The sequence below is a fragment of the Sesamum indicum genome, linkage group LG3, assembly GCF_026168435.1.
Source record: "Sesamum indicum cultivar Baizhima isolate 11 linkage group LG3, ASM2616843v1, whole genome shotgun sequence".
NCBI lineage: Eukaryota > Viridiplantae > Streptophyta > Magnoliopsida > Lamiales > Pedaliaceae > Sesamum > Sesamum indicum.
In genome coordinates, this window is record NC_142659.1 from 2,871,103 (window position 1) to 2,893,045 (window position 21,943).

Genomic DNA, 21,943 nt, shown 5'->3' on the forward strand with positions numbered 1-21,943 from the left:
ATAAAAACATAATTCAATACATGTCCACTAAATAAATTTTTTGTTTTTAATATCCAATATTCAATATGGGGGGTCATCATCATTTTTACAATCATCTAAAGGTTGTTGACCAGATCGGGATGGTGGATCATTGTCACTGGAGTCATCTTCTGATTCATTCGCATCTTACAACGTCATATTATATTTATTTGCGAATTCATATTTAGTATTTGCAACTATTTTCGTGTGTACTTGATTTCCCGACCGTTATCTTGTTTCCAAGAAGCTACTTGTGCACTAACTCTGATCCATCGTGTTCCGGCACTAGATTGAGAGTGCTAGTGGTAATCGATGTAAGAGAAGTGGATAATCTTGTCTAGGAGCTCATACCCCAAATTCTGCTTCTCTTTACTCCTCCAATTGCCTCCAACAACAACATTAGATCATTAACCGAAGTGTTTAATGATGACTCTGGCAGATGTTCAGAAGTAATAGACAATCATCATTCAACTTTTGAATTTTTTCCTATACAATTATAGACAGATATAATTAGCAAAAAACTTCAAGATAATTTAAACAATTTGTTTTGATTTCATTTTGAATAATGTCTGGTCTTTACAGCTTGATAAAATGGATTGCCGTATGAGACCCTTTTCCTGTAGTTTCTAGAGCCGCTGATTTGAACTTTAGCTTAGAATATCGCTTCGTTATTATTAACCTTAGAAGCATCTGTCATCGGCTTAAGGCTAATTGATAGGATCGCATTTTGTGCTTATTTTATATAATATTTTATCCTATTTTGTGACCAAATGCTCCTAATTAAATATTATTTTGCAGCATTAGGACAAAAGGAATGGAAAATGAAGAAAAGCACCAAAATGGAAATTTAAACAAGACTCAAACTCAATTTTTGGCAAGAGTTTGGAGCTGCTTGGGCTACCTCTGATGAAGGAAGAGTTTAACTAGGATTAGGATTTTATCTCTATAAGTCTTTTAGTTCAACTAGGAATCTACTTCTAATCCTAGTAGAACTAGGCATCTTGCTATTATAAATAGGTGATGTAATTCACTTTAAAGGACAACTTTTGAACTCTTCTATTTCTCTACGTTTTTATATTATTTTGCTTTTCATGCGTTCTTCCATGAGCATGTCTAGCTAAATCTCTCATTCCGGTTGAAGACTTGGTGAACGCTTAAATCCAACGGGTTGTGAGATCTAATTTATGCTTTCTACTTTTATTCATATTGGTATTTGTGTTGTTCTCTGTGCTTTTATTACAAATAATCTGATTTATTGTCAAGAATATTTGCCTAGCCAATTGAACTTTCAAATCCGTAATTGTTTGTTTAGTTCGATAACTAGTGGTAACACAACATAATTGATTTGTATATCAAATATAAATAGTTGGTTTAAATTAGAAAAGATATATACTATTGATCTATTTATTATATCTGAATAGTCATTTTATAGCTAAAAATATAAAACAAAATCACACCGATACACGTGATGCACAATGCCTGCATGAATGGGGATGTTTTGCATATCTTCTTAAAATTGAAGAGGGTAAATTGATGTAATTTTTTTCACCAGGAACTATTTACCTATTTTCTGTATCACACACATAGGTAAATTGCAATTCGCCCTTTTTTTTTTTATATTATGAAAGAGTGTGAATTCAGATCTTAATCCCGTGGAATCCTCATCTACGAGGCCAAGAATTCAGAACGCGTTGACTTTTTCATGAACTATATAGCCAAAAGACATGTGATAATTATAGCTCAATTATATTTAGCAAAAAAGAATTGCTACTTGCAGAAAGTTGCATATGAAAAATATTTTCGACCATCATATGATTAATATTTTAAAGTTTCTTGTCTAGGAATCTCCCATTATTGAGGTGGATAAATTTGTGTTATTTTTTTCACAAGGAATTATTTACCTATTTTCTGTATCACACAGATAAATTGTAATTCACCCTTCCTTTTTATATTAAGTGTGAATTCAGATCTTAATCTTGTGGAATCCTCATCTACGAGGCCAAGAATTCAGAACGCTTTGACTTTGTCATTAATTAATATAGCCAAAGACATGTGATAATTAGCTCAACAACAATATTAAGCTAAAAAGAATTGCTACTTGCAGAAAGTTGCATATGAACAATATTTTCGACCATCATATGATTAATATTTTAAAGTTTCTTGTCTAAGAATCTCCCATTATCTTACATGTGTTTTAATTATGGCAGGTTCCTATATAGTTTATGCATATGAATTAAAGCGTGGCCAATTAATTAAGAGCACATATATTGATTGGCATCTTTACATTATTAACAGATTTTATATATTCATACATACATAGATATTTAAATTTGGAGTTAATTGCATTCAATATCCCGTATATGAGGGATAGTGGCAAAATAAGGACAATAGATGTAGGGGTGACAATTAATACCTTAGAATTATATTTTTTTAGGTGGACTTCGGCCACCAAATCTTAAAAATTGGCCAGACTACTTTGCTGAGGTGGCCAAATCTATGATTTCTAATTTTTTTAGGTGATAATATTTTTCTTGCAAATTTTGTAGCAATTTCAGAGCAATATCTTATTTCAGTGCAACGACATTTGCGACAAACATCCGTTGCGAAAGTGCAATCCATTTTTTGCAATGACAACTGCTACAAAATAAATTAGAACAATATTTTCAATAATACATTTTTACATAATACTTTAAATTAATCATCACAAAATAAATTTAGATAAATTTTGTCAATATTAATATCTTTACGTAATAATAAAAAAATTAAAATAAATTAGAACAATATTTCCAATATATACTAACATTTTTACATAATAATGTATATAATTACATTTAGACCAATTTTCTCAATATGAACATTTTTACATAATAATAAAAAGAATTAGTATATTCTTTTTTATTAACATATTAATGTAAAAATCCTAACAATTTAGACTAATACTTTTAACTAATTTGTGTAGATAATGTCTAGTAGCACCATCAGATGCTTCTACGGTTGGGGAAGCATCCCCTCGACCACCCGCACCGTCCCACGCCCGCGGCCAAATGATGCTGATGCATTTGGAGCCACATGTACGGTTGTGGATGATGCGATACAGCAGACTGCCACACCTGCGACTGCTCCACCACCACCACCATCAAACCCCCCACCATCAACACGTTAGTACATCAATCTCGATGACGCGAGGTAAGTTTGTTAACTAATTATTTTATTATTAATTATTTAATATCAAATTAAATTAAGGTCTGATCGGCGATTCCACGAGCTGGTCAATGCGGTTGTGTGGGGAGATTTCCCCCACCCATGACCGTGTCTGAGGCAGGTACCGCCAGAACACCAGCATTTCTAGTTCGAGAGCATGAAAGTAATTAGTTTTAAATTAATTTATTTTTATCTCATATATAATCTAATTGTTTAATTTATTTTATTAATATTTTATTTAATCTTATTACTGCAGATGACCTACTAGTGGAACTGTGACAATGAGTCCATATTTTGGGTCTTCCACATGTGGGCTGGGAAGTACATCCAGAAGACCTTCTCCTTCGCCCGGTCCAACCTAGTCAGGCCACTATGACTGGTCAACGAGATCTGACTGTTACTCAAGGCGTATTGGGCCAGTGAGGACCTCCAGCACGAATCCTCCAAGAATAAGATGAACTGGGCGGCGAACCCCATAGCATCCTCAACTGTGAACGGGGGGGGGGGGGAGGGTCTTCCTCAGTTTGCATGCACAAGAGAAAATTGATAAGTAAATAAGTATTATTTGTTTATTAGATCTGAATCGCACCCAATACACGTGATGCACAACGCCTACATGAAGGGGCTGTTTTGCACATCTTCTTAAAATTGAGGGGGATAAATTTGTGTTATTTTTTTCACAAGGAACTATTTACCTATTTTCTGTATCACACATAGATAATTGCAATTCACCCTTTCTTTTTATATTAAGTGTGAATTCAGATCTTAATCTTGTGGAATCCTCATGTATGAGGCCAAGAATTCAGAACGCATTGACTTTGTCATTAATTAATATAGCCAAAAGACATGAAATAATTAGCTCACCAACAATATTAAGCAAAAAAGAATTGCTACTTGCAGAAAGTTGCATATGAAAATTATTTTCGACCATAATATGACTAATATTTTAAAGTTTGTTGTCTAAGAATCTCCCATTATTTTACATGTGTTTTAATTATTGCAGGTTACTAAATAGTTTATGCATATGAATTAAAACGTGGCCAATTAATTAAGAGCACATATATTCATTGGCATCTTTGCATTATTAACAGATTTTATATATTCATACATACATAGATATTTAAATTTGGAGTTAATTGCATTCAATATCCCGTATATGAGGGGTAGTAGCAAAATAAGGACCGTAAAGGTAGGGGTGACAATTAATACCTTGGAATTATATTTTTTTAGGTGATTGTAGGACTGCGTCAATCAAATCTTAAAAAATGGCCAGACTACTTTACTGAAGTGGCCAAATCTATGATTTCTAATTGGGCGAAAAGTTCATTGAGCATTCTTTTACCATTCATCTGCCACATAAACATTGATATGAAAAAATTCCTGGCACATAATCAATGACATGAAAAAAAGGAGAAAATACTTTTTTGTTTTAGGGTTTTATACTTACTGGACAATTATTTTATCTCTTCTCTACCACATAACCACTTATATATAAAAAAATATCAAATTACATAAAAACAGACTTTAAATTTATCTTATACTAGTTTTTGTAACATGACAATTTTGCATACATATAATAAATAAGGGGAAAGTATTATTTTAGTCCGTTAAGTATGCCTAATTTTAATTTCAATTGGATAACTATGTCCATTTTTGTTTAGATCCAGTAACTTACGAAATTGCTTACTTTTAATCCTCTGGTAGATTTTCAGACAATTTTACCCCTATGCAACTTTTGAAAGGCAGTTTTAGTCCATATGCACTCATAGGGGTAAAATTGTCCGAAAATCTGTCAGAGGACTAAAAGTAAGCAATTTCGTAAGTTACTGGACCTAAACAAAAATGGACATAATTATTCAACTAAAATTAAAATTAGACATATTTAGCAGACTAAAATAATACTTTTCCCAATTAATAATCTCATACACTTTCTAATATATTATAAATTAGACTAAAATATATAGCTCAATATATGGATTTCAAAAGAAACAAAAGAAAGCACAGATAAAAAGTCAATTTAAATATATTATAGACACAACAAAAAATATATATAAACATATTAATTATAAAAAACCAAAACTATTATTTTGTGGACAGTTATAGATTTCAAAAAATTAAATTAATATTTTATATAATATATTTGATAATAAAAATACTAACCCCCATACCTCCTACCTCCACCCTAGTCCGCGCTCGCCTCCCAAGAAAAGGGCGTTGACGACGCCTTTCTACCCTCAAAAGGGGGTGCCGTTGCCACCTTCTATAAGGGCGGGCGCCTCGGGAAGGGGTGGAGGTTGAGTTTTTTTTTATTGAAATTTTATAAAATAATAATTTTATTTTATAATTATGTATATCCCCCATAAAACGATAGCATCAATACTTGACGAGACGGCTATGATTGGTATTCACGGAGCTATGATAGTAAGGGGTGAGGGGCTCGCTGCATATCGCTCTATCTAGGATAGGGTACGTTGGATGAAGAAAATGGCTCCATACGGGATATTCATGCTTCTTCTTGAGATATAGTAGAGAAAAACAAGGACAACAACAGGGATAAGGGCAGCAAGGGCTCAATAGCTACAGGGCTCAGAGCTCAATAGCTACATATAAGACAGGGAGGGTCTAGGCAATTAGTATTGTTTTAGGATTCTGGTAAGAGGGAGGCCGCGATTATAATTCAAGGAATACACGCGCGCGCGCGGAACAGCCTTACTTCATCAGTCTGTCGTGCTCCTCACCCGAGGATCACTCCTTCCTTCTCCCGCTACACTCTAGGGGGAGAAGCAACTTATCTCAGCTATGCCGCCTCCCCTAACGCTTTGGTGCTAACGGAGATCCGGCTAGGATCGTATATATAATTTTTTTGTCAAATTAATGCTTAGGTGGCAAAAATATTTTTTTAAAACATCTCTAGTCAACAAAATGTCCAATTTAAAAGATTTTGTAATTTGTAATTTTAATCTGATTTTAAAGTGTACATTTTTGTATAATATGAACAATGCTTTATTTTTTGAAAATTAAAAAATGATAAATACACATGAGTTATGATTTCGTATATTTTGCATATTTCAAGTAATTTTACTTTCTATTTCTCACATTAGTTATGAAAAAATTACTTAATTGTATGCTTATTTTAATTAAATATGACAAATTAACTTAGTATATGGTTTTGGTATAGTTTAAAAAGTCATCTAAGAAAGAAATTGACGATTAACTAAAAATATAATAAATTACAAAAGAAAAAATACAAATTGAAAGTTTTATACATCTTTTAGTGGCATTAGCAAAATTTTATACATATTAATGACATCATATGAATTATCTTTTGTTTTCTCTTGAACAATGAAAAAATATTCATTTTTTTGTATAAATTATAATTATATTATTTGAATATATTGATGGTATAATACCTGCAAACATAGGTCAAAAAATTTATAGCAGGAGTCAGAAAATATTTAGTGTAAGTAATGATTGTTCACCTTTTTTTTTTTACAAACAATGCCCATAATTTAGTATTTTCGATTGTCTTCTCTTAAATATTTTTGGAAGAAACTCAAGAAATTAATAAATTTATTATTTCATCAATTTATGACTTAATTGTAAATGCAATCATGCCAAAAAAAAAAAAAGGACTTTATACATGGTCAAAACACAGTGATTAATAAACAAAAAATATAAATATTTTTGTGTAGTTAAATTAATAGGCCTATTATATATAGTTATTGGTTAATGAAGAACGATGATAAAATGAGATTTTTTTAATTTCTCATCCACTCAAACTTAGAGAAGAATTATCATTTAATAGTCAAGTTTAAGTTGAAATTACATAGAGCACAATCCATGAGAGGTTTAAAGAAAATTTCACCAAAACTCACAAACAATGCAATGAAATTATATAGCATTTCATAAAAAACCTGATAGTTCTAGTTATTATAAGACATATAATCAATATATATAATTCACAATAAATAATTATTTTTAATTTTATTTTTCAGAACAATTAAAAATTATAATATGTTTATAATTTTTATAATTATTTTCTCAAGATATTTGAGTAAATTAAAGTAAAAGAATCATTTAAAAATATTCATTAGTCTATACAAATGACACAAATTAAAAGCAAGAGTAAATTAAAAGGAAGCACTCAAAAAAACAATTTGAGCGTAAATTTTTATTCAATTGTTCCGATAAAGAAAATAAGTAGCAAGAGAAACAACACATAGTCCATACAAATGACACATAAAAATAACAGCATTACAGGTATAGATGCGCAACAACGCTTCCATTCCATTTTATTCAGTCATCGAATCCAAAGCAAAAGTACTTAATGCATCATTCCACATCTTCAAACATTCTCTGGAGCTTTCCTTTTCCTAGATTCACACTTCCGACCCCTTTCATCTTGTCTCTTATCTGAAGTTGGTGACGTCGGCAAGCTGGGCTTTAAAAACTTGGCAAACCAGAAAGCTGAACTTTTCATGTATCGTGTCAAGTTATTGACATAGTCAGTGTAGATTATACCAAATCTTGATTTGTATCCGGCGGTCCACTCGAAATTATCACAATATGACCAAGCAAAATAACCCCTTACATCAAACTTCAATTTCCTACAAAAGAAGAGAAGATCGACGAAGAAAGCGCAATTTTAATAATATCACTGAAAATTTTTAATTTCATCACAGTAATGAATTTACAATCTCAATAGTGGCTATTATTTTGTAAAAGTTGTTATTAGCAAAATTTAATGAACTAATGTATATTATATGTGATACATATACGGTGACAATCAAATGAGGACGAGAAATAATTGGTTTGTCTTAAGACTGTACCTTATTGCTAGTAGAAGATAGGCAAGATGTTCCTGATGATACTGAACCCTTGTTTTGTCGACGCAAGCCTGTTTGGCTGTGAGCTTGACGTCATTGTTATCAGCAACCCCTATATATATACCAAACGGTTGGGAACATTTGTAAGAAATCTCATAATTATAACCCTTGAACTACAAAATGATCCATATAATTAACTAAAATACTACCATTTTCAGTAATGTATAGAGGAGGCATGTCTTCTTTATATTTATCCTGTAGATATTGCAAGTGATCATATAGTCCCTTTGGAACTATCCACAACCATGACGAAGCAGTCTATTAAGAAATGAGAAAGAAAAGAAAGATTAGAAATAAATTTAAAAAAAAAAATAAAGAATTTGGTTCGTTTCTACCAATACTAAAAGAAATATAATATTTAATTATAGCTAATTCTCATGGTAAAAAATAAATAGTCATAGCAAATAGTCGTCTAACCAAGGCCACCCAATAGTTGTCGATCATGATTTTTGCGTGAGTGGCTGATATATTTGCCATGGCTAAATAATAGACTATATATATACATATTTCAAAATTGCATAGATAAGTTAAGTAGAAATCTTACAGGTTCCCCGATTGGTTTCTTAGTTTTGTTATAATCTGCATGAAAATAAAAGGAATATTTTATATAAGTGAGAGGTACATGAAAATAAAAAATTGAAAATAAAAGTAAGAGGTTCATATATAATGTTGTGAATAAATAACTTACAACTATAGATACAATGTTGATTTGCAGGATAGCCTACACCTTGAGGGTTCTCCTTATATGCAACATAATCTGACGTGTAGTAATTTAAACCCACCCAATCAACCGAACCCTTGAGTCCTTTCTTTTCCTCATCTGAGAAAGGCACAATATTGCCCGCAGCGAATTGCAACATACTTTTTGGAAATTGACCATATATTACAGGTTCCAAAAACCTGAACCAAGTAGTAAACAATCAAGTCAATGTGTTTCTGCACAACGACTCTATGTATGTTTAAATAAACTTACCATCCCAACATAAAATCGAAGGCTCTTTCGACAGCATCCTTGTCATCCTGTAAAGTACTATCATAAGGATAATGACAACTGGAGTTGAGAACTATTCCTATTTGCCCGTCTTGATACATCTGCAAACAATGAAATTGAAAATGAAATGTTTGCCAAATGCTGGCTAATTATCTATTACTCTTATTCATATTAAAAGTTTTGTACCTGAAATTTCTGTCTATACGATTGGACTGCTGCTGAGTGGCAAAGAAGCATATTTCTTGCTGCAGTATATGCATCTTTGGCCGGATCATTCACATGGAACCAAGTGTCCCTAATGGTTTTGGTTATCTCACATCGTCTTATTGTTCTATAAACTCTATTATGAGGGAAGTACATCTGACCACTTTGACATGAACGTTGATTGATTGTTGAGTTGTTGTCTGTAGGGTCGTCTTTACGGAACTCATCCCCAGGCGTATATCCATGAACTATGTAGCTCCATGGCTCGTTAAATGTTGTCCAAAATTTCACCCGGTCACCAAATTCTTGAAAGCATAGCTCTGCGAACTCAACAAAATCCTTCCTGCATATCATTGAAACACAAACTGAGTACATATCACTACTAAAACATCATAAGAAGCAAATATCCAATATAGTCACTTACACTATTTGGTCGCTTAACATGCCACCATACTCCAGTTGTAAGCAATTGGGAAGATCCCAGTGAAAGAGAGTTACGAATGGTATCATGTCTTTCCCAAAGTGATATAATTCAAGTTAATATTTCATCATTATAATACTTGAGAAAATAAGAAACGATATAGAAAGCGTTGAGATATGTAGAGTTGGATTTCAACCATTGGCTTTAACAGTGTTGATAACGTCATTATAGTAATCGATTCCTTCCTTATTGATTCCAGCGAAAGTTCTTCCACCTATTATAGATTATTAATTAGTAGACTTAATTCAAACGTATCGTTGATTATTGCAAAATATTGATCCTTATAATTCTACCATACCCAAATTACTTACCTGGCAAAACTCTTGGCCATGAAATCGAAAATCTATAGGAATCAAAACCCATTTGCTTCATCAACCTAATATCATCCTGCAATATGTGCATGCAACAATAAAATAAACATGCATTAATCTATTTATCTAGAGACAATTGCAAAAATAAACTGATAAAACATAGAAATTTTATTACCTTATATTTATGGTACACATCACAAGCAACATTTCCATTAGATCCATCCTTAATCATACCTGCCGCCCATATTAAATCCAATTATTGTAATTGCAATCATAATATATACATACTTCAAATTTCTGAAAATTTTAAAAAATTTAGTAAATTAAAGAGCGGGAATCACTTGGAGTCCTCAAAGTGATGTCATCCCACACACTTATACTCCTACCACCTTCGGCTGCAGCTCCTTCGACCTGAAAAATGAATATGTAAAACACAAACATCAAAATTGATTAACTAAACATAGTAGTGTTCGATAGGTAATTATTCTTGTAATTACATTTAAATCACTTACCTGATACGCAGATGTACCGGTTCCAAAGATAAAACCTTTAGGGAAATCATCGCGGGATATATCGCTGCTGTCTTTAAGGTTTTCCTTTGGTGCAGAGTTAACAGTGCCATTTTTATCCTCCATTCTGATTGTCAAAGTAATCAAAGAGACTGAGTAAATTCTTTACTGGTAGCTGGAGGAACTATGTATGGCTTGATGTAAAATGAAGGGCAGATGCTACTATTTATAGTCGCTGCATGCTTGAGGAACTTAACTCGCCTGCATGCTTGAGTTCTTTAACAATTTAGCTACTCTCTTTCTTCAAGAAATTTATTATTTTTAATCCTTATGTGTATCCAGTTTTTGAAATAAAAGTTTCTTTATTACTGTAACGATGAGGATCAAACTTTTTTTTTTTTTTTTTTAAATTTGGGGCTTTTGTTCCCGTCGGTCAATTTAATGCACTATAGTTGCAATAAATTAAAAGTTACAAAACCTATTTATTAATGTCCTAGAAAGATAAAGGATTAAAATGCCAAAATACTTACATAATGAAAATTCGTTCCCATTATACTAGATTGACCAAAGGATACAAAAGTCCCAAATTAAAATTCCAGCAATGTTTACAAACCTTGACGACTAAAGGATTAAAATTCCAAAAAATTAAAAAAATTACAAAATCTATTTACTACTTTAGAAAGATAAAGGACTAAAACATTAGAACGCAAAAGATGTAATACAAAAAATTCATTTAAGCCATATATTTTATATGTGTGAGATATTTATAGGTTATTTTATGCTGAATAATTTATTGTAAAACAGTATCTTGTAGTATATATTCATAATATATATGTAATAATTTTACGCAATATGTAATGTATATATATAGATTTTAACCTCTATCACCATTAACATACAACTTCACTATCTTTTTTCATTTTATCTATTTGTTAATCTACATATGATAGGGTAAATACAATGAATAAGTCTGAAACAATACCTTTGTCCTCCAGAAATGAGAAAAAGTCCAAACAGTCAATGAGTTCGAGTCTTTTTTAGCACCGCGATCTACTTGACTCGGCAGTCCGAATTATTAATTACAGATCTCTAATCTATCCGATAGCCCATATGATTCTGAACATAAGTATCTATAAATGCTAATTTAGCCATTGCACAAGGTATGCATCTTATTGCTATTAGATCGCACTGTGCAACCATTATTCTAAACCTCAATACTAACCTAAGTATTTAAGGGTCTTAGCCGGGGGCTACTCTACGAGTCTAATATTTTGTGTGCGGGGCAACCTTATTTATTCAGATCAAACCAATCATGTGGACGGAAAAATTGCATTTTTTGTCTTATATATTAAGTTTATTTTTAATTTAGTCCCATTTATTAGATATTTTTTCACATTTAGTCCCATTTGTTCTATAAATTTCTAAATGTTAGTCCCAAATCACTTTTCTATCCAATTTTTAACGGAAAAGTGACATGAATTGGATAGAAAAGAGATTTTTCCTGTAAAAAAATGGATGAAAAAGTGATTTCAGACTAACATTTACAGTATGGGACTAAGTTTGAGAAAAATCTAATAAATGTGACTAAATTAAAATTAAGCTTATTATGGGACCAAAAATGTGATTTTCCCCATGTGGACCTGTGCTCCAAGAAGTTGTCAGATCATCATCAAATCATAGCAAAGTCACTGTCGGATTGGCTCTAAAATCACCGAAAACCTCGACCCAAATCGACATACACATTCTTGTACACACAAATCGAAGATTTATTCTTGATGTATGCATTATTTTGTAAATACATCATAATTTTTACTATAAATTCATTAAAATATATTACATAAATGATCATCACACTGTTGCTGCAAATACAGAACCCTAAACACATTTTATATATATTATATGACAGCTGTGAATTATTATATTTTACTATATAGTTAATGATCATTTAAAACGTTGTCAGTTAATTAATAGCACGTACACTACTTACTTATGGATTTTTCAATTATTAAAAGATTTGATATGGTAGGACAACTATTTCAAAAATAATCATATAGTAATTATTATTTTCAAATCATTAAAATTGGCCTGTCACAACTAATTACTTAAATATATATATAGAGAAATGCAAGTAACTCTATGAAATTACACATGAGCAAATTATCCCTTTATAAAAAAAATTAACAATTTCTCCCTTTGTATATTTTAAAATGTAGCCATTTATCCCGTTATGTATTTTACAATAAAATAATTTACCTACCTTTCTAGAGAGGTAAATTGCTTGATTTACTGCAAAAAGGTGGGATTTTTGGCATGGTCGGGACAACCGTTCCAAAACCTGCTCCATATTGGAACGGTCTGTGGAACACATAAGGAGTGGATATCGAAAGGTAACGCCGTGATCTATATTTTTTTTGGGTTATAGTTTTGGAATGGTCAAACCGTTCGAACATGAGTTCCAAACAAACAGTCACAAAATCCGATCCAAATACCGTTCCAAAATAATAACGATAAATAGTCGGAACTTTATATGGAATACAATATTAGAATTAGGGACCGTCTTGAGTTGACCGTACCTATATGTGTGACAAAAAATGTCGAAAAGATGACAGTTAGAAAATGTATTTACAACATGAAGTACAATTTAAAATGATTTTATAACACTTTTAATCAATTTATTTTTGTAACTTGAATAAATTTAACGTATTGATCTAATTCAAATGGATTTAAGCAATTGGTTTGTATATCAAATATAGATAGCTGGTTTAAATTAGAAAATATATAGATTATTGATTTGTTGATCTGAATAGTCATTTTATAGTTATAAATATGAAGGAAAATCGCAATCGATACACGTGATGCACAACGCCTGCATGAAAGGGGGTGTTTTGCACATCTTCTTAAAGTTGAGGGGAGTAAATTTGTATTTCTTTTTACAAGAAACTATTTGTCTATTTTCCGTATCACACACATAGGTAAATTGCAATTCGCCCTTTCGTTCTTTTATATTATGAAAGAAGTATGAATTCAGATCTTAATCTCGTGGAATCCTCATCTACGAGGTCAAGAATTGAGAACAAGTTGACTTTGTCATGAATTAAAATAGCCAAAAGACATGTGATAATTAGCTCAACAACAATATTAAGCTAAAAAGAATTGCTACTTGCAGAAAGTTGCATATGAACAATATTTTCGACCATCATATGATTAATATTTTAAAGTTTGTTGTCTAAGAATCTCCCATTATCTTACATTTGTTTTAAATATTGCAGGTTACTATATAGTTTATGCATATGAATTAAAGCGTGGCCAATTAATTAAGAGCACATATATTGATTAGCATCTTTACATTATTAACAGATTTTATATATTTATACATATATAGATATTTAAATTTGGAGTTAATTACGTTCAATATCCCGTATATGAGGGATACTGGCAAAATAAGGACCGTAGATGTAGGGGTGACAATTAATACCTCAGAATTATATTTTTTTAGGTGGACTTCGGCCACCAAATCTTAAAAAATGGCCAGACTACTTTGCTGAGGAGGCCAAATCTATTATTTCTAATTGTGCGAAAAGTTGATTGATATGAAAAAAAAGACGTAAATTTGCATAAAATCCTTTATAAAATAGTATTGCCACATAAATTTGCAATGAAAGTTTCTGTTGCTATAGGTACTAATGCCATAGTTGCATTAATTTTTCCATCCGTGGCAAATTCAGCCACAAATAATTGATTGTTGCAAAATTCCATTGCAAATTACACTGCTAAGTTTCTGACTTTTAACGAATTTTGCAACAAATTATGCAATGATATTTACAGCAAAATTTACTACATATTTGTAGTGACTTTGTGATAATATTTTTCTTGCAAATTTTGCAGCAATTTCAGAGCAATATCTTATTTCAGTGCAACGACATTTGCAACAAACATCCGTTGCGAACGTGCAATGCATTTTTTGCAACGACAACTGCTGCAAAATAAATTAGAACAATATTCCCAGTAATACATTTTTACATAATACTTTAAATTAATCATCACAAAATAAATTTAGATAAATTTTGTCGATATTAATATTTTTACATAATAATAAAAAAAATTAAAATAAATTAGAACAATACTTCCAATAATACATTTTTACATAATACTTTAAATTAATCATCACAAAATAAATTTAGATAAATTTTGTCGATATTAATATCTTTACATAATAATAAAAAAATTAAAATAAATTAGAACAATATTTCCAATATATACTAACATTTTTACATAATAATGTATATAATTACATTTAGACCAATTTTCTCAATATGATCATTTTTACATAATAATAAAAAAAATTAGTATATTCTTTTTTATTAACATATTAATGTTAAAAATCTAACAATTTAGACTAATACTTTTAATTAATTTGTGTAGATAATGTCTAGTAGCACCATCAGATGCTTCGCAGGTTGGGGAAGCATCCCCTCGACCACCCGCACCGTCCCACGCCCCGCAGCCAAATGATGCTGATGCATTTGGAGCCACATGTACGGTTGTGGATGATGCGATACAGCAGACTGCCACACCGGCGACCGCTCCACCACCACCACCATCAAACCCCCCACCATCGACACGTTAGTACATCAATCTCGATGACGAGAGGTAAGTTTGTTAACTAATTATTTTATTATTAATTATTTTATCTTAAAAATATTAATTAATTATTTAATATCAAATTAAATTAAGGTCTGATCGGCGGTTCCACGAGCTGGTCAATGCGGTTGTGTGGGGACATTTCCCCCACCTATGACCGTGTCTGAGGCAGGTACCGCCAGAGCACCAGCATTTCTAGTTCGAGAGCATGAAACTAATTAGTTTAAAATTAATTTATTTTTATCTCATATATAATCTAATTGTTTAATTTATTTTATTAATATTTTATTTAATCTTATTACTGCAGATGACCTACTAGTGGAACTGTGACAATGAGTCCATATTTTGGGTCTTCCACATGTGGGCTGGGAAGTACATCCAGAAGACCTTCTCCTTCGCCCGATCCAACCTAGTCAGGCCACTATGACTGATCAACGAGATCTGACTGTTACTCAAGGCGTATTGGGCCAGTGAGGACCTCCAGCAGGAGTCCTCCAAGAATAAGATGAACTGGGCGGCGAACCCCATAGCATCCTCGACTGTGAACCGAGGGGGAGGGCTCTTCCTCAGTTTGCATGCACAAGAGAAAATTGATAAGTAAATAAGTATTATTTGTTTATTAGATCTGAATCGCACCCAATACACGTGATGCACAACGCCTACATGAAGGGGCTGTTTTGCACATCTTCTTAAAATTGAGGGGGATAAATTTGTGTTATTTTTTTCACAAGGAACTATTTACCTATTTTCTGTATCACACATAGATAAATTACAATTCACCCTTTCTTTTTTATATTAAGTGTGAATTCAGATCTTAATCTTGTGGAATCCTCATCTACGAGCCAAGAATTCAGAACGAGTTGACTTTGTCATTAATTAATATAGCCAAAAGACATGAGATAATTAGCTCACCAACAATATTAAGCAAAAAAGAATTGCTACTTGCAGAAAGTTGCATATGAAAATTATTTTCGACCATAATATGACTAATATTTTAAAGTTTGTTGTCTAAGAATCTCCCATTATTTTACATGTGTTTTAATTATTGCAGGTTACTAAATAGTTTATGCATATGAATTAAAACGTGGCCAATTAATTAAGAGCACATATATTGATTGGCATCTTTGCATTATTAACAGATTTGATATATTCATACATACATAGATATTTAAATTTGGAGTTAATTGCATTCAATGTCCTGTATATGAGCGGTAGTGGCAAAATAAGGACCGTAAAGGTATGGGTGACAATTAATACCTTGGAATTATATTTTTTTAGGTGATTGTAAGACTTCGTCAATCAAATCTTAAAAAATGGCCAGACTACTTTGCTGAAGTGGCCAAATCTATGATTTCTAATTGGGCGAAAAGTTCATTGAGCATTCTTTTACCATTCATCTGCCACATAAACATTGATATGAAAAAATTCCTGGCACATAATCAATGACATGAAAAAAAGGAGAAAATACTTTTTTGTTTTAGGGTTTTTATACTTACTGGACAATTATTTTATCTCTTCTCTACCACATAACCACTTTTATATAAAAAAATATCAAATTACATAAAAACAGACTTTAAATTTATCTTATACTAGTTTTTGTAAGATGACAATTTTGCATACATATAATAAATAAGGGGAAAGTATTATTTTAGTCCGTTAAGTATGCCTAATTTTAATTTCAATTGGATAACTATGTCCAGTTTTGTTTAGATCCAGTAACTTACGAAATTGCTTACTTTTAATCCTCTGGTAGATTTTCAGACAATTTTACCCCTATGCAACTTTTGAAAGGCAGTTTTAGTCCATATGCACTCATAGGGGTAAAATTGTCCGAAAATCTGTCAGAGGACTAAAAGTAAGCAATTTCGTAAGTTACTGGACCTAAACAAAAATGGACATAATTATTCAACTAAAATTAAAATTAGACATATTTAGCAGACTAAAATAATACTTTTCTCAATTAATAATCTCATACACTTTCTAATATATTATAAATTAGACTAAAATATATAGCTCAATATATCGGTTTCAAAAGAAACAAAAGAAAGCACAGATAAAAAGTCAATTTAAATATATTATAGACACAACAAAAAATATATATAAACATATTAATTATAAAAAACCAAAACTATTATTTTGTGGACAGTTATAGATTTCAAAAAATTAAATTAATATTTTATATAATATATTTGATAATAAAAATACTAACCCCCATACCTCCTACCTCCACCCTAGTCCGCGCTCGCCTCCCAAGAAAAGGGCGTTGACGACGCCTTTCTACCCTCAAAAGGGGGTGCCGTTGCCACCTTCTATAAGGGCGGGCGCCGGGGAAGGGGTGGAGGTTGAGTTTTTTTTTATTGAAATTTTATAAAATAATAATTTTATTTTATAATTATGTATATCCCCCATAAAACGATAGCATCAATACTTGACGAGACGGCTATGATTGGTATTCACGGAGCTATGATAGTAAGGGGTGAGGGGCTCGCTGCATATCGCTCTATCTAGGATAGGGTACGTTGGATGAAGAAAATGGCTCCATACGGGATATTCATGCTTCTTCTTGAGATATAGTAGAGAAAAACAAGGACAACAACAGGGATAAGGGCAGCAAGGGCTCAATAGCTACAGGGCTCAGAGCTCAATAGCTACATATAAGACAGGGAGGGTCTAGGCAATTAGTATTGTTTTAGGATTCTGGTAAGAGGGAGGCCGCGATTATAATTCAAGGAATACACGCGCGCGCGCGGAACAGCCTTACTTCATCAGTCTGTCGTGCTCCTCACCCGAGGATCACTCCTTCCTTCTCCCGCTACACTCTAGGGGGAGAAGCAACTTATCTCAGCTATGCCGCCTCCCGTTGCCATTCAAGCTGCTGCCAATGTTGGAATTTTGGATAAAGGGTAGAAAATCGCATTTATGCGTTGAAGGCGTGCCTACGTCTTTTGCTCTGTTTTCTGTTAAGTTTTGTACAGTCAGCGCTAGTCAGCGCTGACGTCATTTATTCGCAACACGATTGGGCCACACAAGCTGCCAAGTCGGTTGTTAGTTAGTTGGACAGTTAGGAAGCAGAACTGTATATTTAAACAGAGTTCCTCTTCTTCGTTAAGGACTGTAACAGAACAAAATTCAGAAATGAAACTCATGGCTCTGCTTCCGAATTTGTGCGATCAATTGTCCAAGTTTGTGTTTTTATCGATCTGTAAAATCTTCATGGTATCAGAGCCTTCTTCTTGAAGGTCTCTTGATACATCACAGGTACTATCACATTTCTATATTTTGCCGTAATTGCAAATCGAAGTTATGGCAGATTCATCATCGGTGGAAACAGATCAGTATGAGAGGGAAGTTCTATATCTCCATCCCTCAGATAATTCAAGTTTTGTACTCACTTCATCGCCTCTGAATGGCACTAACTACTTGACGTGGAGTAGAGCTGTCTATGTAGCTCTTGGATGCAAGATGAAGCTTGCATTCATTGATGGAACGTTTCCACGACCGGCATCAGGCTCTGCTTTGTTCGAACAGTGGAGAAGGGCAGACCTCATGGTAACTTCGTGGATTTGGAATTCGATTTCTAAAGAAATCGTAGAAGGCTTTATGTATGTAAGCTCATCTCGTGAGCTATGGCTGGAGATAGAAGCGAGATATGGACGCAGCACTGGTCCAACAATTTATCACTTGCAGCGAGAGATCTCCTCGATTTCGCAAGGAGACATGACGTTAACAAACTACTTGACGAAGCTGAAGAAATTGTGGAACGAACTTTTCTGTTTAGCACCGTCTCCTAAATGTACTTGTGGAGGGTGCTCGTGTGGAATAAACAAAGCTATTGAAGAAATGAATACTGCCACACAACTTATGCAATTCCTCATGGGACTCCATGAGAGTTTTGATAAAGAAAAAAGCCAATTACTCATGTTAGATCCATTGCCGGACTTGGAGAGAGCATTTTCCATGATATTTGCAGTGGAGCAACAACGCAGTATACAAACGCATCTTGCCGATAATGTCAATAACACAGCTTATCAGATATCACTGAGAGAAAGTAGAGGTTCACAAAGACAAATGCAAAGGCGCAGAACAATGCTGGAAAAGGATAAACGGAGTATGGTTTGCAGCCACTGCCATAAACAAGGACACTTGAAGGAGACTTGTTTCCAGATATACGGCACGCCGGAGTGGTATAAGGCATTAGGTGAGAAGAAGAAACAACCTGCTGCAGCTTATAATTTCGCAGGAAACATTGATTCTAAAGAGGTGAACAAAATGGATGCATCCTCTGTTAAGAATAATTCACAAGCAGATATGGTTGGAATGATGGCAGAAATACTGAAACTCATGAGGAATAAAGACACACCATCAGATCCTATTTCCAATTTTGTGAACTACGCTCACTATGACGAGGAATTCGCAGGTAACACATTTGTTTCTAATGCACTATGCGTGAATGATTGGATACTTGATTCCGGTGCTACGAATCATATATGCGCACACTTGTCAAACTTTGAATCATACTCTGCTCCTACTCATACACATTTCATCCATCTTCCTGATGGATCAAAAAAGGCAGCTGCTTATGTTGGGACGGTGAAGTTGACAGATGAGATTAAGCTTCAGTCAGTGCTTTATATTCCCAATTTTTCTGTCAATCTTCTTTCTATGAGTCAACTTTGCAATGAGAATCACTGCATGTGTACGTTCAATCAATTTGGACGCGTATTGCAGGACCAGGTGACTAAGAAGGTGCTGGCTAAAGGATTTTTGAACAAGAGGTTGTACATTCTGAGAACCTCTGTTTCTGCAACTTTAAATGTTTTCAGCAAGAATTTTCACACTTCTTGTACTACTCTTGGTGGATGTAATGATGAATTGTGGCATGCTAGATTGGGGCATGCCTCTATGGATGCTATTAAGCACATTCCTGAATGTAAACTTTCAAATGTTCCATTGGAATTGAAGTGTGGAATTTGTCCAAAAGCAAAGCAATGCAGAATTTCCTTCAAGTCTAGTGACTCGCACACTACTTCACTTTTTGAATTGGTGCATTTGGATGTTTGGGGTCCATACAAGACGCCTAGTTTGACAGGATGCCATTATGTCTTGACTGTTCTTGATGATTACAGTCGATCCTTGTGGACGTACCTTATCAAACACAAGGATCAAGTTGTCTCTAACTTACAGACTTTTGCAGCGATGGTTGAAACGCAATTTGGAGCCAAGATCAAAGTGTTTCGTTCGGATAATGGGTCAGAGTTCTTGAACATACACTGTCAAACCTTATGTCAAAAATTGGGCATTATACATCAGACGTCTTGTGTCTACACACCCCAACAAAACGGCAGAATCGAGCGAAAACATAGACAAATGCTTAACATTGCCCGAGCATTGATGTTTCAGTCTGCTCTTCCCCTTCGGTTTTGGGGAGAATCCGTGTTGGCCGCGACCTACATTATGAATAGAACTCCTACACATGTCTTAAATTGGCGGACTCCTTTTGAAGTACTATTTGGGCGTGTACCTACATACAGTCATCTGAAAGTCTTCGGTTGTCTCTGCTTCGCTACAAACACCAATCCACACAAAACAAAGTTCGATAAGAGGGCTCATAGATGCGTGTTTCTGGGTTATTCACTAACACAGAAAGGGTATAAAGTATACGATTTGGAGGACCACACTTTATTTACATCCAGAGATGTTATCTTCAATGAATTCAGCTTTCCTTTTGCTCAAGAACAAGCTGCAGATGATGTACACTGCCCTCTTCCCACAGTCACTGCTGGAGTTGATGATAAAGATACTGAACTTCTCATTCCAAGCCCAGTTGCTTCGCCTACATCCTCTAGTACAGCACCTGCAACAACCAGTGAACTTCAACAGGCTGGTACTTCTTCAGACACTCGCATTTCTCTTCGCAGGTCTACTAGAGCCATTCGAAAACCTTTATGGCTCGATGATTTCGTATGTCAGCATGATTCCTCTTCCTTGCAGCCAACTTCTCCCAGTTACACTTCATTTGTAGCTGCACTAACTACTATACGTGAGCCTCATTCCTTTGCTGAGGCTGTCAAGCATCCAGAGTGGAAAGCAGCAATGGATGCCGAACTGCAAGCTCTGGAGCAGAATCAGACGTGGAAATTAACAAGTTTACCGGCTGGGAAACGACCTATAGGGTCTAAATGGGTTTACAAAATTAAATTGAGGGCTGATGGTAGTATTGAAAGGTATAAGGCACGTCTCGTCGCCAAAGGATTCAATCAAATCGAGGGGATTGACTATACGGAGAGTTTTTCGCCTGTGGCAAAGGCGGTAACTGTGCGTCTGTTTTTTACTTTGGCTGCAGCTCGTGGATGGGCTCTTGAACAACTAGACGTTAATAACGCCTTCCTTCACGGGTATTTAGAAGAGGATATTTACATGATACCTCCTGCCGGGTATAAGGTGAATCCGGGTGTTGTTTGTAAACTTGAACGGTCCTTGTATGGCTTGAAGCAGGCTTCACGCCAGTGGAATGTTGAACTGACACTTAAATTGCAGCAATTTGGCTTTAAACAAAGCGCACATGACCATTGTTTGTTCTTCTTACACTCTGCTAATGGTATGATCTCGCTTCTTGTGTATGTCGATGACATACTTCTTGCAGGAGCCGACATAGATGAAATTCAGAAAGTGAAGGCTTACCTGCATAAACTTTTCACTAT

The 21,943-nt window shown here is 33.7% G+C and overlaps 1 protein-coding gene across 1 annotated transcript; it reads right to left on the reverse strand.

The window, feature by feature from the left end:
• Positions 1-7,564: 7,564 nt before the first annotated feature.
• Positions 7,565-10,748, reverse strand: LOC148788579 (oleuropein beta-glucosidase-like). The gene is made up of 12 exons (XM_088878986.1): positions 10,605-10,748; positions 10,434-10,503; positions 10,268-10,326; positions 10,093-10,168; positions 9,918-9,995; positions 9,725-9,812; positions 9,528-9,643; positions 9,283-9,476; positions 9,079-9,197; positions 8,806-9,005; positions 8,049-8,157; positions 7,565-7,826 (listed from the first exon to the last, which is right to left on the reverse strand). The coding sequence occupies exons 1-12, from the start codon at positions 10,725-10,727 to the stop codon at positions 7,565-7,567; spliced, it is 1,494 nt and encodes a 497-aa protein (XP_088735112.1). The 5' UTR covers positions 10,728-10,748.
• Between the last annotated feature and the right edge of the window lie 11,195 nt (positions 10,749-21,943).

What these genes read in the sequence shown, in the direction of transcription:
- LOC148788579 (XM_088878986.1), bottom strand. Translation starts at nt 10,727, where the DNA reads ATGGAGGATAAAAATGGCACTGTTAACTCTGCACCAAAGGAAAACCTT. An exon ending in CATCACTTTGAGGACTCCAA is followed by an intron (nt 10,327 to 10,433) that starts GTGATTCCCGCT and finishes TATGGGCGGCAG; the next exon opens with GTATGATTAAGGATGGATCT. An exon ending in ATGTGTACCATAAATATAAG is followed by an intron (nt 10,169 to 10,267) that starts GTAATAAAATTT and finishes CACATATTGCAG; the next exon opens with GATGATATTAGGTTGATGAA.